The following is a 19,382-nucleotide window of genomic DNA, read 5'->3' as shown; positions in this document are numbered from 1 at the left end:
CTATAACGACTGAATCAGGAGGTGTTTTGTTTTCACACATTGCTTCAGCATTTTGGTTTAGTTTTTATAAAATAAATAATGACATGATGTGATATGTCAAGTTTTTTGTTAGTCTCAGGTTGTATTTATCTAATTCTAAGTCCTGGTGAGGAATTGATCATTTTTAATGTCCTTATATGCAAAACCTTAGAAGTGACATAATTGTTATTGTGGCCACGTGTGCTGTGCTAGCAAAAATGGAGCATCAATTCTGCCACAAATCACTGAACTTTTAGCATTGCAGCGAATAATTAGCTTTGTTTTTTAATCTTTGGGCATATTTATTTTGGCTATTGTCATAGCATGTTATTTAAAATGAACAGAATCAGAATCATCTTTATTTGTTCATCTTTATAAAAAACAAGTTACAGAAATTCTGATGTAACAGTATAAAAGATGGACGTAGCTACCGTAACCCAGTCCCAGTTCGAAGCCTTGACATGAGCGTTTCTGTCATCGTCATCTTGGTTAGAAAAACCTAGATGTGACGAGGAATAACACGTTTGACTATAAAACTGCACGTTCTTGTGATTGATCGTAAGTCAATCTTTAGTTTCATACCACTAAATAATCCTAATTTCAAAAACATAATACAGTCAAGATTTACAAAATAGACTTATTTATTTATTCAGTATGACTCAAAACAAGTGACTGAGCTGATAAACTCAGCAGGAAAGTGTTGACAGAGGCCAGGAGTTAACTGAAATTTTGACAGTAGTAATCCTCGTCCCTGCAGGAGAAAATACAAGAATATTATATGAAGATAAATTGGTTTATAAACTGTGATGGCTGTTTACTGTTTTCCAGCTCTCTGGCTGCTTAATCATGACCTTAGCAAGAATACGTTTTTTATTTCCAGAAATAATGGGCAAAAAAGCACCAAAAATCTAACTACCGGTACTTGTGCTTAACTTGAACATAGTTTTTTGTGTGTGTGTACAGTTTTAATCCTCAGCCAGTCTCTCTTATTTCCTACGTATTAACATACCTCTATGTTGCTCTCACTCACACTGCAGGTATGACTTTGTTGAAGTGGAGGACCAATCGGAGACCAGCACTATAATTTGGGGTCGGTGGTGCGGGCAGAAGGCACCACCCAGTCTAAACTCGAAAACCAACAAGCTCAAAGTCACCTTCAAGTCTGATGATTACTTTGTTGCAAGGCCAGGATTTAAAATCTACTACTCACCACTGGTAAGGGGCACACACACACACACACACACACATACACACACGCACACACACACACACACACGGCTGATGACGAATTATTGGCTGTTATTTGAAACACAACATAAAGTCCTTCATTCAAGTGTGTTTTTGTTTTTAAATCCGATCAGTGTCAGACTCAGTACCACAGCAGTGCCCTAGGTAAAATGCCTCTTTGACCATTTTACTTGTGGCGGCAATAAAGAAAAGGCATGAGATGGAGATAAATAGATAGGAGAGTCAGGAGCAACAGAAAAAACACAGGATCTTGTAACGCTGTCAGTAGACTGCCAACATGTGTAAGCCAACCGTGCTTTTCTCACATGTCCATTCAACAAAAGAGGAGAGATGAAGGGATAGGTGAAGGAGGGCAGGACGGTTGGGGGGAAAAGATGAGAACATGTTCTCTCAAAGGCTGTCAAACAAATTGATAAGGAGATTAGCTTTGTCATTCTGTCGGCAAGAGGAAAGAAGAAAGTGAGGGAATCCGATATGAAATGTTCACCCACCCTATTATCAGAGGGGAAAGGGGAAGAGAAAGATCAGTGGAGAGACGCACAGACATTTAAAGATGTTCCCAGACTTCCTCATTTATGACAGAGAGAGGAAGAGACACAGCATCACAGACAGGGTTGAACTGGTGGCACTGCTTATTATCTGAGAAAAAAGAGAGAGAAAAAAGTGGTGTGAACACAGAAGGAATAAAGGTCTTAGCGGGCAGAGAGAGGAAAAGATAGATATCGTATTTATTGAAGATCCTTCCCTTTCCTAGTGCCATTTTCATATTACTTTTATTTACTCTTGCTGTTATTACAGTTTGTACTCTCCATAAACTGTATAGGGTGTTTAGGTTAAATTAGCCCTTAACTACCTCGACTGCAAACACTACACAGCAATGTCATTCAACCTAATGTAATGACAATGAAGTAAAAGCACTTCATAATAGAGCACTTGCCTAAATGTATCTACTTACTTCCTACCACTGGCGTAAACCACAAACTGCTCTCTTATCTCTCCCTCTCAGACTCTCATTGCATTTCGCTGCCATCCCTCCCTCCTCAGTCTTTGTTATTTCTCCTCTGGTCAAATAATCACCCCTCTGTACATTTAAAGCAGAATCCAGCTCCAGAGGCTTATCTCATTTAATCAGTTTTACCCATTTTTCAAAGCGCTCCCATGTTTGAGTGTGTGTTTGTCTCTTTCCGTCTTTCACACACACACACACACACACACACACACACACACACACACACACACACACACACACACACACACACACAGTTTCCCTCCAGCTAGACTGGAGCTTTGTGTGTGGCTTAATTTAGCAGGTCTAATTTGTTCTCTCCAGACCTGCCGAACAGATAAGAAGGAGGAGGAGAAGAGGCAGAGGGAGGAAAGGAGGAAGTGAGAGGCAGGGAGAGGCAGGCAGAGAACGAGGAGAAGCAGCAGTGGAAGGAGAGAACAGGTGTCTGAGATGGTATCGGCATGTCAGCTAATGACTAAAACAACCTGAACTGAGAGAGACAAAGAGAGAGAGAGAGACTCTTGTGAAGAAGTAAGTTATATGGAGTGGACTAAGGTGGATTAGATAAAAGAAAAACATTAGGGAAAGTGAAACATCGGTATAATTGGGGGAAGGTAAAGCAGAGTCACACAAGGAAGCAAACAAAGAAAAAAAGTTAAATTCTTGCTGTGTTGACACCTAAAACACTTTATATCCAAACCTACTTTAATCTCAGTTTGTTTGATAAAAAGCCTTCCTTGGTCCTAATGTCTTAGATACGAAGACCCAACTTTGGCCAAGCTGCATGCAAGCAGAGCAGCAGACTCAGTCCTCCATAAGTGTGACTACTTTGGAGGAGTTGTGGAAGGATAACGAACCATAGTTTTAGCTTTAGCATAAATTTAGCTGAATATTTGGTGTTGATCCATTGCCACATCTTGGGTTTACAGATCTATCGAAGTAGATTGCTGCAAACTCACTTGCAATTCTGCTTGTGTGTACGTCACAATATGAACCCAAGAAAAATGTGTTCTTTAAAGCTAAATGAAAATTCTTAAACAGTGACATGTGGGAAAAATGGCACATCGCTGCTCATAATGAGCCTATATGGCTGCTCATTAATTAGTTAGGCTTCATGTTCTCCTTCTTTAAACTAGCTTTCTGGTGCTTATTTGAACCATCAGTATGTCAAATGCTGATCTAAATGAGGTAGTGCTGCACAAAATAGCACAAGTCAAAAAAAAGTTGGATATCTTGCTAATGTTTGTCCAATGGGGGTATTTATGTGGCTAGATATAAACAGAAGTACATGGAAATGTATTTCTACTCTATTCTTAAAATTGAAACAGCAATTGTGAGTGCAATTCCATCATTTGGGTCAAATTTCAGTTGATATGCGAGTGTGTGAGTATGTGTGTCTTTATTTCACATCTGCTAAACCACCCAAACGAGAGACAGACAAATAAAACCCTGTAGGCATCACTGCAGTCAGAGGTCTAACTTGTTATTCATGTCAGTCACTGTTTCCTCCTAAAACATTGTTTTAAACTGGTGTTACTCACCACCTGCACTGCAGAATTACATGAAGCAAAGGGTGCATTTCATTGTACAAGAGAATCTTTTTATAAAGGCCCCAAAAATGTCTTTGAGCATCTGAATATGCCATCTATTTACTGTGAAGGGAAGCTTTTCTTTGTTTATGTTTGTAAGAATATTATTGATTTTCTTTTTTTTTTTTTTTCATTGTTTTTCGTAGTGTTCCTAGTAAGTGCAGGTACGTCAAGCACAGAGAGTATCAGTTGCAAAACTTTGTGTCTTTTCTTTTCAGCCATGCTTGGGATCATTGTCCTGGTACATAACCCAATTGAGACCAAGCTTTAGCTTTCAGATGGCCTCACATCTGACTCTAGAGTAATTTGGTATACAGAGGGGTTTAGAGTCAACTCAGTGGCTGCATGGTGCCTGGGTCATGTGGCTGCAAAACCAGTTGAAGTCATCACCCCTCCACCACTTTGTTGACAGTTGTTATGAGGTGTTTGTGCAGTTAATATGCTGGGTTTGGTTTTCACCAAACGTAGTGCTGGGCGTTATGGCCTAAGAGCTCTATTTTGGTTTTCTCTTATGCTAACAGAGTCTCAGATGCAACTCTTTGATTTTTGGGAGTTTCTCTGAACATAGGATGGTCCAACCTTGGGCTAAATTTGCTTGTAGCACACATCTAAATGCTTCAGACCACCAAGTTGCTAAAACGTCTGCTTTTATCGAGGTGCTCAGACTTGCTGATAATCCGTTAATCAAGTGCATTTGATTATCAGCACCTGGCTGCTACTTACCCTTTTAAATCCTACAGAAACAGTAAGGAGCCACTGCATAGAGTCATATGACAGGACATATGTTTTGCATACTGACTAAACTCCTGTAATCCATTAAGTACGAGCCTGAATTATTCCTAGATCAGGAGTGACACCAGAGGGTCCAATCTGGCCCACTGAATGTTTTTGCCAAGTAGAAAAATTGCAGTAAAAGTGAGTGGGTTTTTTGAACTGCAAATTTCATTTGAGTCAGAGGTGTGAGTCATCATTGCTGACAAAGGCATTACCTGTGGGTTGCCATGCCACACAGAAGCCAGGTGGTAAAGCCAAAGAGCTTTGCCCATGTTAATTTGCTTTGCAACAATAGCTTTTCTGGTAAACAAAATACTGAATGTGGAAAATCTGAGACGTGTTGTTGGAATTGCACTTATTTCCCTCGAGGCTTCTCGGACAAGACATCACCTGTTTGTTATGTATAATCTTTCGTGAAGAGTTTTAATCACTTGAGATCTAAACAGGCCGTGTGGGGTCCATGGACTAAAATTTCCTGCCACTGATCCACAAACCAAACCTCCATTGACACAGCTGCAGGAATAACTGCATTAGTTTCTGGTTGAATATGTATTACAAAAAACAAGAGAAATAAATAAATACAAATTAAACAAGGAACTGTAACAGTAAGTCTTGTCAGTTCTCTAAGCTGAACATTAGCTCACGACTCAAACATAGATGAGACAGCATAAAATGTGGTCAGTGTGACTTAACTTCTAACTTAAATGTCCTCTGGCTGTGAGGGCGATAGCTGCTCATGCAGGGTAAAAGTCGACAGAAAAATGCTCTCTCCCTCCTCACCATCTACTGCTCACTTAATCCTCAGCTGCTCCACTGTCCAACTGTACAAAATGGAGGTTGAAAAGGGCAGCTCCCTGATGTCCCGCCCTGGGCTGCTACTGTAAATAAGACTGCATCCTCTCAACATTAGAAAATGTGGTAGAGTGCCTTGAAATATTAACGTTGCTTCCATGATTAGCATTACTTTGTTGTTGGAAAATGAGATTCTCCTCTCTGTGTGTCCTGTAGAATTGAAACTTTTCTCCTGACTTTTACTTCCTCTTCTCTGCTTTATTCACGTGATATTTACAAAGAATCTTATTTAGATCTGCTAACATATATTGTTCAGGGCACATTGCAGAACTTTAATCAGTTAATCTGAAGATAATGACCTGGCCTGCTTTTATGTTAATCACTTAGGCTTGTCTAATGTTATAAAAAAAATACGGTGCTGAAAAACAAAGCAGGATTTTCTGATAAAGCGTGACTTAAACATTTGTGAAGCATCCATCTTTTCATCCATTTTTGATCTACTAATCCAATTCACAGTCACTGAGGGTTTGGGACCTATTCCAGCTGTCACTGGGCAAGAGGTGGTGTACACTCTGGACTGAATTGTAGCAACAAAATAGTGCTACAATTCAAAATCTGTTTTAGTGAATAAGTTCTTCCCACCATATGAACATAGCAGCAATCTGCTCTTAATGCTCCCATTTCCAGAAAAAATGTGTTTAATCCAATATGAGAACTTTAGAGAAAGAAATATCCTCTGGACCTGATGAGTTTGGTAGTGAATTTGGATTATTTAATCATTCATTACTGCAGATGCATCATTTTGTTGCTACAGTTCACAAATTAATGATATCTTTTCAGTATCATCCAGGAATTCCCTCCTACCCTCGTGAGACCGAACCTATTCATTATGTCCTCTGCAGTGGACAAAAAAAAGAAAGTTACACTGAAAGATGTCTGTGTAGGTTCTCAGTCAACCAGATCATGGTGAACTTCTTCTTCAAGAAGTCCAGTCCTTCTCTTTTCAAACTCCTTAGACTAAACTGAAAGACACTGTTTCCTCTCAGGAAAATAGACAGGTTGATGATTTAGTGCTCTCTTTGGATGCTGAGAAAGCTGTTGACCAAGCTGAATGGTCTTTTTAATTCACTGCTTTAACAAATTTGGTTTTGAGGACAATTATAGTGGATGGCTTGAAGATCCTGTATGAGGCCACTATTCTTGTTAATGGTCTTAGATCAGATAGCTTCCCAGTACATCAAATGTACTGAGACTCATACTGGTGAAAGGGCTAGACAATAAAAGAAAATACCAAATAGACAAATAAATAATGAAACATTAATAATGAAGCAAGCATTCTGCATTAATATGACATTGACCTCGAGTTGAGTTGAAAAAATTCTGTTTTTCATCTTTTTACTTTTTACTAGTACTGAAAATTTGTTTCCATTGCACGAGAACACATTTTTAAAAAGAATTATCTCTGTCCATGCCCTGTGATGAGTCAAGTCTCTTTATTCAATCCTATTAAGGATGACATGAAGCTTTTGATCTTAAAAGGAAACGGGACTAGGTGGTTGGGTGTGCAGTTATTTGTATGAGTACATTTATCCAAAGGCCACATGGAAGAATCTGTTAAACAAAAAACCTTTGCACACCGACTATCTTTGATGTCAACTCTATTACTAGCACACACTAAGACAAAGCGAGGGCGCTGTGTGTTTGAAGTCCAGTCGAGACAGATTTACTGTTCCACATTGACTGGGGATGGTATTTAAGACTCTTCAAGGAGAGGGATTCGATAGCTAGAGAGATTTTATGTGTGTGTAAAAAGTGTGATCTCTCAGACATTGTGTGTGTGTGTGCGTGTGTTTGTCTGTGTGAAAACAAAAGGGCAAAAAAGACAAGGAATGTGTGAATGAGTGCCAAATAATTCAGTCGGATGAGCGTTTCGCGTCAAAAAATGCTTTGACCAGAGTCTGATTACGTTCCCAGACAGATGCACATACAAAGGCATGCTGTGACCGGCTTCATTGAAAATTCTTTCAGGATTTCACTGACACACTGACAGTTTACCATCTGGACAGGCAGATACCTGAATGTCTTGGAAAACATGCGAACGCTCCACCCCGTATCCTGCAAGTTGACTTCAAGGGCAGCGACTTGAACAGTAAAAATGTGAGAGCATTGAATTGATAGATGGAAGCATTTACCTTTAGCAAGCAGAGTTTCCATTCTCACTCATCTTCACAGTCCTCTCCTAACCTTTACCTAGGATTTTATTTGCCTGACTTCAAATCCAATCATCACTTACAATAACTGTAGTTTCGCTGATATGTGAAGAAAAACACAGTTTGAGAAGATGTGGAAATATGTGCAGTATGACTGTGATGTCTGAGAGATTTAAGAGAAAAGGTCACTTAGGTGGCATTATCACTACACTGAAATACATACCAATAGTGGTTATAGGTCAGTCATTCACACCATGGAGCAGATACACTTAGGTTTCTTCACATAGCAAACCATGCATTAGAGGCGTATGCTGCAAAAGGTCACAGGGGATGGTGCAGTGACTGGGTGGGCTTAGAAAATGTTACTAAATGTTACAGACTTTGCCAATAAAGAAAATGTTTAATGTCCTCTTAAGCAGCATTTAAAGGTAATTCATCTCATCCCAACAATCTTAACCTCAACTTACTCAGTTGTATCCACATTTCTGCATTGTCAGTCACCTTTGATGTGTCACGTGTCATATCCATGTAGCCTCTGTGTGCAGACTTTTTAGGAGCTTATTCAGCCATAAGCAATAACACCAGTTATTTCCATTTTCTTTTTCTGCAGTATGAGTCTCCTTTGCCTGCATCGAACACCAACTGGGAGGCTGTCACCGTGCCCATGTCGGTAAGCCATTCTCACACAAACTTTATTCATGAGTTATTAGTATAAAAGCCTGCCTTCCAACACTTCCAACCCGTGCATAAATGCATTTGTAAGCACACCAGGAACAATGACTTGTAATTGTAACATATGGATCATTTGCATAGGCCAACACTCACCCACACAGAATACATTATTGCATGCATGTACTGTATTTAATATGCATGAACCTTACAGTGTCAAATGACTTGCTTCCTTAAACTAATGTTTAAAGTACGTTCCGGAAATCAGTGTAATTTCTGTAAGAGTATGTTCTTTGACTTATCTGATCATAATAATTAATAATAAGTGGGCTTCTGGCTGTGAGGAAATTTTAATACATATGGGTTGGTTATATAAGTATGTGGGTGCACGTTTTACACTAGTACATATACTCTTATACTCTTACAAGGATTAGATAATCCAAAAAGAAAAGCTAATACAAATGGTAACAGATGACAATGTCTTTATTTAAACAACAATGCAAAGGGGCTTTAAACATTTTATTTCAATATTCAGTTGAGCTCTTGTGAACATTTATTTTATAAGAGATTGTTTCACATTTTGATAGGAAGATTTACTGATACTGGAATTATCATTTTTATAGGATACTTATTAAGCCACTTTATTTAAGAGCTTACAATAAATCTTAACAAATCTCAGCGGCTCTTGCCTGTTTCTACATTGGATGAATCCACGTTTCCCCCTTAAATTGCTGAAGCCTCATTAGGACCCATGTTCTCTGACCTTAATGAAAGTCATTGCTGATTAGGGCAGTCAGTGTCATACCTATAATGTCCAACATGTCATAATAATTATACTCCTAGAGTAGTGGTCATCCAAATATCTTTTGTTTAATCTGGTGCTACGTTTTGTGCACCCCTGTCCTGACTATTGTTGGGAAGAACTGACAAGAAGGAGATTGTGATTTCAAGAGTGTATGTTCGATATAAGAACATGTTTTTAAATAGCAGAAATTCTGTGTTTAATGTTTTTCCCCACATGTGTATATCTCAGACAGTAGGTTGACATATGCACAAACAGGTGACATATAGCTAAAAAGCATTGTTGCAAAGATTTTGGCATTAACAATATTCACATGAGGTTTAATAGGGTTCATTGTATTGTTAATATGTGCAATATATGCTGTAATGCTCATGTTCAACCATGTGATGACTGGTAGCATTTTCAATTTTGATACAAGGTCAGCCTCACACTCAAGAGTGCTTACAGGCCTGGATGCACTCATTCATTTGAGCAGAAGCGCTGTGTGTGTAAAGAGTGAGCATTTACATTATAGTAAATGGAGTTTCTTAAAATCCAGATTTTGCTAAGTTTATAAATCTGATGTTTATTCAGATTTTTCAGAAATCTGTACAGAATTCTGATCAGAAACAAACAACAGCTCCAAAGTTATGGCTGTTGCTTCAGCTGTAATCCTTTAACTGTGGAAATTTAGGATAAACTGTGGAATTTAGGATAATTTAAATAGAATTAAAGAACTAGTTTTACTCTTGACCTTTGCAGGACAGTGGTGGCGGGAAGGTGTCAGCGGCGGTCACAGAGCAGGCACCTTTTTCACTCGATGATTTAGACAGAACCATAGCTGCCTTTGACACTGTGGAGCAGCTTCTCAGATCCCTCAACCCAAACACATGGAGACAGGACCTGGACAGCATCTACACTCAAACACACATACATTATAGATCCAGGGCCTATCACCTGGCAGGCAGACATAATAAAGGTAAGTTTTACATCTTATGAAAGTTTGACCTTATCTGACCTTAAAGAAGAGGTCAGATGCCCAAATTAAGATTATATTTATAATCCCCATATATAATTCCCTATATGCCTATATGCTGTCAGTATAAACAGTGGCAGTAAAAACATAATTGTGAATACTCTGTATAGCATTATTATCATTTTGACCTTGAAATCAATCTGTTGACCTTGAAGGAGAGGTCAGAGGTCAAATGTGACATGATATTTTAAATCTTTATATGTTGATAATACAAACCACACCTGTAAAAATCATAGTTTCTAAGTTATAAGCTTATTATCTTTTACAAATAAATCATTAAGGTGACCTTGATCACCTCTATGCTGTTATCAGTGTTGGGCAAATGACTTTGAAAAAGTAATTAATTATAGTTACTAGTTACTTCTTCAAAAAAGTAACTGAGTTAGTAACTGAGTTACAAGATTCTAAAAGTAATTAATTACTTGAAAAGTAACTATTGCATTACTTTTAAAAAAATGTTTAACCCTCTGGGGTCCAGGGTATAATTGGCATAAATAATTGGTATAAATGTTTAATGAATCATATTTCATAACTTTAAATGCAAATATAAATTGTCAATTTTAAAATCAAGTTTTGCAAACAACAACGTTATTTGCAGCCATTTACCTTTTACCCTATTTAAAAAACAAAAACAAATTCAAACTATTTACAGAACAATCAGCTGTTCTGCATTCAATAAGATGCCACACAAATTATTTGTGCCACTCCAAAAAATTATTTCTGTCCACTGTAAAGAAGAACATCACAGCCTGATACCTGCAGGTCTGACAGCAGCAGGTGTATCACTCCTTTTTCTACCTGGAGACAGCAGTCGCCTCATTCTTCTGACACACAACGCAAAACTATCCACAACACCACACACTAACTACACAAGACAGTAGCCATTATTCACACCACTGCTCATTATATAGTGTCTTTGTAGACTTATGTGTTGTAATGAGACCAGCTAACTAGTAGTAATAATGAACTAGTTTATCTTCAGTCAGACAGTCAGCACACAAGTGGATGCTGGGGTGGTGGAGGGGTTGAAAGAGCAGACAAATGTGGCGCTGACATGTCAGAAACAGAGATGGGAAATCTTGCAGCTGAAACAGGGCGTCTGGTATATGACACGAGGACGATGAGGCTTTTTATTGCGTGTGCTGTGTGACGCAGTGCAGTTCCTGAACCACCTCGCAGGCTTCGCTTCATTTGATGCCGTAGGATGAAAGTCATCCCTTTTTATTGTTCTGCAGATGGTGATCCTCAAAATCACTGCTGCGTGCACAGTATTCCTCCTCGTGCCGCTGCGGTCGGTCTCTGGTAGCTTGAAGGGGAGGGGGAAGAGCGTGAAGCCTTGTGCTGACCCAGACAGACCCAAACAGCAGGAGGCCCATTCTAACATACCGAGCTATACATAAAACTCAGTGCTACACCACTGCAGAAGAAGTCTGCTGCTGTAATTTGAAGGAAATTAGTCATGTAATAACTTTGATGGAGCAAAATTGTTGCTGGATGTTCAAATATAGCGCAGATGACAGCCAAAGACAACCCATGAAAAGGTGTATTAGCCAGCCTCTGTCACTTAAGAAAGAGATCTGTTGTAACATTAGGCTTTCTAGTAGGTGAGTGCATTAATATTTAATTTGGCTTTTAGGAAGGAATATATAACAGCAGGAGAAACACGCACATGCACTTCCAGCATAGTGATCAAAGTAACGGTGACAACTAAGAGAAGTCTGATTGACTATGATTGAAAAAGGAAACTTTAAAATATTTTTTCTGTTAATACCAGAGATCTTTTTTTCGGGGGGTGCTCCATTTTATGTGCAAAAGTATTGCCGTAAGTTGTTGCATCATCGAATTGCCCTTTGGGAGGGTTTATAGTGAGTCAGTGACAAGTTTAAGGCGAGACAGAACAACGCAGCTCTTTACTGTGAAGTCAATGCCAGCGACCTGCAGTCATTCAAGCAGCAGATTTTATCCTTGGGGATACAGACTGCAGATGTCTTTGACTAGATATGAAAATTAATATGCTTATTCCATACACAATAGAAAGGGAGTGTTTGTGTGTGCATGTCTGTAAAAAAATGTTCAAGCTTGCAGCATTTGCAGTGCTTTTGAGCCATCTCTCTCCTGTTTCAGTCTTTCTACCCGAGGGCTGTCCTGTTCCTTAGTAAATATTTGTACTTGACAGCAAATCTATCTCATTTATTAGTGCACGTGTGCGTGCGCATGCTGGATTGGCACAAGGACGAGGCTCTGTGTAGGGGCAGTTAGTGCATTTTGCAGGACTACCTAGAGCTGCATAGATGCTGCAGGTCTTCGATACACAAGTATAGCTCTCTCTAATTGGGAATTCAACCTGTGCAGTGGAGCAGAAATCTGCCACAGTCAGCAGCTTGGCTTTGCTTTCATTAAGACACACATACAAAGACACCCACCTCTGTTCTCATGAAAGACAGCGAGCCAGATGATAATATTAATTGGGTCGGCTCCAGGTCCGTAAAGTAACTCACACATATTCAGCCTCAAACAATTTCAAATGAAGTCGTCGTAATGCTAATACAAATAAACTAATCTTCAAAGAAACTGAGGGGTAAACACTGGAGCAGAATATGTTTTATGATTTTCCACACGTGCTCAGACCCTATGATGTGTTCACGTTGATACTGTGTGAGTGACACAGTCATTCTTGGAGTGTTGCTTGCTCATCTGTCTCTGTGTTCTTTCCCTCCCCTTTCCACACCAGTGCCTTTCTGGGATTATACTCATTCTCCTTAAACAGACACCTGCAAGTCTCACACATACACACCTGCAAGCTCACAGCATAAAAAAGAACCCCGTGCCTTCACCGTCAACCGTAAAAGCATGTGCCTTACCCCCAAAGTACACAAACACACTTACTGGATTTGCTCATTAGAGGCAATGCAGTAGCATAAGTCTGAATGTGCTGCTGTCACATTGTACAATCTAAAGAAACATTACCTCACAATTCTGTCACCAGACATGAAATTATCTCTTGCTGAAAATGTGTCTTTTTTTATCTTTAGTAAAATCGCAGACTACCTACATGATGGGTTCACTGTCATTTGCAAGCATGGACAAGGAATAAAGGCTATAATATGGTTGTAAATGTAGATTCATTTAGTTCAGCTGTATCCACACTTGACCATTCTCCAATTCAGGGTTGTGGGTGGGAGGCTAGGTCCTATCCACTTGTCATAAGGGGAAATAGACAGGATACGCCATGGATAGTTCATCACAGGGCTAATACGGACTGACAGATAACCTGATTCCCTCCCATCCACAATCTAGGGCCAATTTAGAATCACCAGTTAACCTGACAAGCATGTTCGAGCACCGGGGACCACCCAGAGGAAACCCGTAAAGACACACAAAAGACCCCATCCAACCAGATGGTTCAAACCAGGAGTCTTTTTGTTGCGAGGTGCCAGGCTCCACATGGCAGTTCTTTCCCTTGTTAGAAAGAATTTGAGTAGCAAATGATCATTATTCTTAATTTCCTGACATTTTTATATGTATAATAAGATTTATTCAAATGAGCAGATAGCTTTAAACTGATTTCACACTATCTTCTCTACTTATCCAATATTGTCACACAGTTGTCCTCATTTAACCTGCTAATGCTCACACAAACGCTGACATTATCCACTTTTCATTTAGTCTGACGCAGATATGCAAATATCAGCTGCCTGTAAGACAGAAATCGAGGATTTTAAAGGAAGAGGCAAACGTGTGCAGCACCTCAACTAGAGATAGCTTTCATTTGATGCATTTCTTTTCTATATAACTCATAAGTCTGTTCTTAATTTCTTATGACCATTTTACTGAAAAAGGAGGCCTAAAACAACCATCATCAGTGTTATAAATGCAATATATATAGAGCGCTATCTACCTTCACTTCTCCTTCTCTCTGCCCTGCCAAAGGAAATGATAAAATCTTTCCCCGCATTTCTCTCCTAATGGCAGCCATGCTGTCTTGCTGCCAGTGTTTTTGGTTTGTTTTTTGTTTTGTTTTTTTTTGGGGGGGGGGGGGGGTTACAGCACTACCTGAACTGCTAATGAAGCTCTGCTAATGCTGACAGTTTTACCTTTAAATTGTTTCAAGTACATATATATGGACAAAAGCTCTGCTAGGGTTTGAGTGCTTAAGCCACGACTGTACTTGATTAGTTTAGGGCTTTCTCCTTGTACTCAGGGAGGACAGTTGCTTTCTACTATAAAGGTGAACGTATCAGCAGTATCTTCTTGTTATGTTGCTTTTGCGAAGCTCCGACTCAGTCATGCATCCCTGAAGTGGTTTCTGCAGGCGGTGGAACATCGGACTGTGGTATAATAAGTGCTGAAGCTTTGGTACTCGAGTATGACTCCAGCAAACTCTAGGAGACCACTGAATAAACATTTAGAACTTTTACATCTACTTTTATCAATGCGATAAGTAAATGAAAGTGAACTGTGTAATAATTTCTTTAAAAAATATAAAAAAACTTGTGTTCTTATCCACTTTATGATTTCTATGCCGCGTGTGTTGTAAAGATTCACTGCCCTTGGTATGGACAGTGCAATGATTATTATTCTGCTGATGACCACAATCAGTGAGCAATCAAACCACCACTGATTGTTGCTCTGCTTCTGCTGTCTTTCTTCTATTCTTCCTCTTATCTTTTTGCCTTCAAACTGCCTGTGGTCTCTCTGAATTGCTCCCAGATTAAATTAAAACACTCGTGCTGTTTTTCACAGACAAAACAGCACGAGTGTCGGTTTCATTTCTCTCATTTGTCTGTGCATAACTGAGATAACTGTTGTAGTTCTCTGCTTAACCACATTACAAATCAATCTTTTCATCACAGTTGTTTGTTGGCATCAGAACAAATATTCACCTTCTACATTTTCACCGAGCAGACTTATGTGAATAATAAACGTATAAAGATTCTAGTCGAGCTCCTGGATCTGAATCTTTAGCAACAAGTGCTTTAATTAATTATTTTAAGTGTCCACCTGTCAAATAATTGCCTTAATTCCCTCAAAATGAGTTTTGAGTCATTGCAGCAGGTCCAGTGTGTGCTAACTAGGTGATTTTTCTTCAAAGTGATGACACAAAGAAAGGCTGTGATCTTCAATCAATGAATGCCCCCTGCTTTTTTTACTGCATCTCTTTCAATCCTCTCTCCATCTCTACAGTCACTTGTCATTGAAGTTGTCCCCATAACTAATAGTGTCTCCACCTCTCAACCATTTTCACTCAGTCAATATTAAGGATATTTTTAATGTAAATCACTCCCGTCCTTCCACGCCATTCTTCATTCTGTGCCTCCACTGTCCCAAACATTTGTCTTTATCATCACATAAAGCAATAACTGACCTGTCTCTTTCAATCTTAGTGTTAAAGGGAACTTTGCAGTGTAACACAGTATAAAAAGAGCTATTTTCCTTAGTGTATTTCTGTCATACCATAAAACACAACAGATTAAAAAAAGAGAAGGTAATTTGCTATTGTAAAAATTAGTAAGTCTTGATAAAAAGCACAAAGCGAGAGGGAAAAAAATGTGATCGTTTATTAATTTGATACTTTTCTGCATTATTGTCAAGTTGATCTGAACCGGCTTCACAACGATGTCAAGTGGTACAGCTGTACTCCTCGCAACTACTCTGTGAACTTGCGAGAAGAGCTGAAGACCACCAACGCCGTCTTTTTCCCTCGATGTCTGCTGGTGAAACGCTGCGGGGGCAACTGTGGCTGTGGCACTACTAACTGGAATAATGGTTGTACCTGTCAGGCCTCCAAAACAACGCTCAAACTGCACGAGGTAGGTTTAGCACCATGGAGGCACTCACACCGAGTTCAGATAATTACAGATTTCCAGACCACACAGCATCACAAAGAAAGAAAGAAAAGACGTGCAAGCTATACAGACACCCACACAGGCACACTAAGATATTTGGATCTCACAGTAAACCAGCAGAAATCTTTTTTATATGGGGAAAAAGAGCAGAAAAATTAGAGGGTGTGAAAGGGAAATTTGCTAAATATTCCCTCTACTGCGTCTATCTGGTGAGCAATGCCTTTCAAAGATGTTTTCCATAATGGCTCATGTGATATTTGAGACTTTTGGTGTAAGAGATGATTTTGCTACTGTTACTGTTGAACTATGATGGAACTAGATGAGTCCACCAGAAGAAGCAAATTGTAACAACCATTACACTGTTTGTTAGTAAAACTGTTGTTTTCAATACATTCTGTTTCAAAAGAAAAAAAAGTTTCTTGTCCATAAAAACAATAGTTCAAATCATAAACAGTTTAATGTACTCAATATTTTTCCGTGAATGTTTGTGCATATTGCAGCTGTAATTATGCAGCAGTACATGGGATCGTTAAGGGTTCTTCTTAAAAAGTCTGAAAATTAATTCAGCAAAAAATCGCCCTAAAATGTCTCACACTTCACAAACTTTTGCTGTCTTCATTAAATACTGAGAGGGAGCAACAAATCATATTAACCTTGGTCACACATGGCGATGAATGAGTCAATGGACAGAATGTATAATTACAAATGTACTGTAATATTTACAAAGTCCAGCAATACAAACGGCATATATATATATATATTGTGAAATCTTTTTTAACTCCATTCACCCCTTTCTGCTCATTACTTCATTTAAATTCAATTCAATTCAGCTTTATTCTATTCATGTAGCACCAAATTACAACAACAGTTGCCTGAAGGCACTTTACATTCTAAGGTATAAAATACAGAGAAAATCCCAACAATTGTATGATATCGTATTGAGTGAAAAAAGAAAGGTGAAGGTGAAGAAGAAACACTCAGTGCATCATGGGAAACCCCCCAGCAGCCTAGACCTAACTAAACTGTAAAAGTTGAGAGGGTTCCAGTCTCCCAAAACCAAACTGGGAGCTAGTTCCACAGAACGTATCATTAAGCACTGAGATTTATCTGCAGTAGTTCTGTAAGAACATTTCTGCGTCTATTACAAACAAAGAAAAACATTCCTATAATGCACTTTTATTGCTAAATGTAATATATCAGAACTAAGACTAATACCACATGAATCATATCAAATTACAGGCCCATCGTAGACTAATAGGATACTTTCTTTCTACTTTTTTTCTTTGTGTTACTCAGATATATGAAAATCCTCAGATACATAGCAACATTTTAAGCCCAGTGAAATGCTGAGCTGGCATTACACTAATAGGACTATTTTTTATCAGCACTCCCAAATCCAAACAAAAAAACATCAATTAGGCCATAAAAATCATTAATTTAGGTTTGTTTTTTGTATGGTGCAGCGAGTCTGGTTACAGAAATGTTACAGAAAGGTGAAGCAGATTTATTCAAGCACGAGAACGACATTTAAAAGTTCCACATCGTGCTGGGTACACGATGCTGCGGAAGGAAGAGAGTGAGTGAATGAAAGAGGGACTGAGAGGAAGTGATTTAGATGCAGAGTGAGGGACAAGCAGGGAGAAATTGGGCGAGTAGTAGCGAGGGCTGCATCAACAATGAAACAGCAATGCACCATCAGTCTCGCGCTTTCTCCCCACTTCTCTTCTCAGTGCTTTGTATGCCGCCTCTGTCTTTCTCTTTCTAATCTCTCCATATCTCCATTGTAAGCATTCTGTCTCTCCCTTCCTCTCTCTCTCTCTGGGTTTCCATCATCCTTTCATTCTACCCAATTCCCATTTTCAATTTATCCCTTTGCAATCCACCATTCTTGTTCTTTAAGCCTGCCATTCATTCTTCTCTGTCACTTCCCTCCATCTCTTTGTGTCTTTGTTCTTGCATAGCATCATTATTGAAACATAGTCCATAGGGCTCTCTCTCACTGTCTCTCTTTCTCTCACTGTTAAAAATCATACAATGACAGTTTAGACAAAAGTGGGATTTGGGGTTGTAATGGTGCTATGTGTGTGAAAAGGAAAAAAAAGTGTATTGTGTCGGTACACATTGCACTGCAGAGTACAGAACCACTGCAGTTTGGGTTCTCATGAGTGTGTTTGTGTGTCTAAGAGAGAGTAGGGTACAGAGACTGTGACTTCCTTTGTTCACTCTTCTCCTTGCCGGTAATCACGGACCTGTAGCTGCTTCCTTCAGTGACTTAACTTCTCTAGAAACACGTTATTACTCACACTAACGTTTCACTTCTGGGAAGTCCTGACATTAATCATTGGTCGCGTCTCTTTCATTGAGCTTTGGAAAACAAATTTGCTGCATCATTTGTGGAACAGTTTGTACCTTTGCTGTATTTTTACATTAACAGGAAATGCAGCAAATGGTGACTAAATCAAATTATGATTTCAGTGCTATGTATTTCCCAGTAAACATTTCTTTTGGTAACTTATGTTTTCCTTATTACCTGATAATGGGAAAAGCTCCTGCTCCCAAAGACTCTGAACACAAATAAGAAGACAGGTTAAGACATGAACAGATTTTTAGTGTAGCCACTTACAATAAACAGGGAGAACAGAAACTCCCGAAAAGCCAGGAGAAGATGATTTTCCATGACTACCCCATCATCGACTTTGTAATCTACATTTTTGACTTGCCCACTTGCTTCAAAGCCAAGTTTTCTGACATATTCAAATCCTCTCAGGTAGCAGTTCCTCTTTTTTGTTGTTGTTATTGAACTCCTGTAGTGTTTTGTCCCGACTGGTGTGCTTCCTCTTGATATTTCCTCTTTTATATTCAAACAGGATTCAACAAATACAATCACTTGACAACACAAAACAACGTCTGGCAATGAGACGGAAAACAAGAAATAATTTGTGCCCATTTTCATTCCCATTCTGCGTCCTTACCATTTTTTCCCTCTGTGCCTCTTCTAGGTGCTGAAGTACGCTCCAGACCCCATTCGGTATCAGCGCCATCAGAGTCCAAAGGTTCGCTGGGTCATTGATGAAATTTTCCTCTCACATCATGAACAGTGTGAGTGCGCGTGTCCCTCCCAGCCCCCTCGCTGAGGCGGGCACATCTGGAACTGTTAGACGAGTTGTCCTTTCTATCTATTTTGCAATGGACTTCATATAATAATAGCACCGCTGACAAACATGCAACAAAGAAGAAGGTAACAATTGACTTGTAAACTGCAGCTCGCGTCATGACTTACCTTTCCTCTGTCTATGGGCCAAACCTGTAAATCCTGTAAACGCAACTCCCATCCCAATGTTTGCTATTTACCATTCCTGCAACTTGGTATTTCTGTCTTCACTGTTCGTGCTGCATTTAAACATTACATGTAT

At 39.1% G+C, this 19,382-nt stretch overlaps 1 protein-coding gene across 1 annotated transcript in view; it reads left to right on the top strand.

Annotated features, from left to right (window-relative positions):
- Window positions 1–19,123, top strand: part of pdgfd (platelet derived growth factor d) — a 53,523-nt gene extending 34,400 nt beyond the window's left edge. The window contains exons 3-7 of the mRNA XM_085370976.1: window positions 1,056–1,233; window positions 8,248–8,307; window positions 9,850–10,066; window positions 15,716–15,933; window positions 18,969–19,123. Of these exons, the coding sequence (XP_085227102.1) occupies window positions 1,056–1,233; window positions 8,248–8,307; window positions 9,850–10,066; window positions 15,716–15,933; window positions 18,969–19,103 (808 nt within the window). The 3' untranslated portion in view covers window positions 19,104–19,123. The remainder of the gene's footprint in view (window positions 1–1,055; window positions 1,234–8,247; window positions 8,308–9,849; window positions 10,067–15,715; window positions 15,934–18,968) is intronic.
- The last annotated feature ends 259 nt before the right edge of the window (window positions 19,124–19,382 follow it).

This window comes from Diplotaxodon limnothrissa, linkage group LG14, assembly GCF_057381915.1.
Source record: "Diplotaxodon limnothrissa isolate DT_005_m linkage group LG14, D_limnothrissa_male_GT1.1, whole genome shotgun sequence".
Taxonomy (NCBI): domain Eukaryota; kingdom Metazoa; phylum Chordata; class Actinopteri; order Cichliformes; family Cichlidae; genus Diplotaxodon; species Diplotaxodon limnothrissa.
The sequence above is the reverse complement of the archived record's forward strand: the minus strand, read 5'-3'. Positions and strand labels throughout refer to the sequence as shown.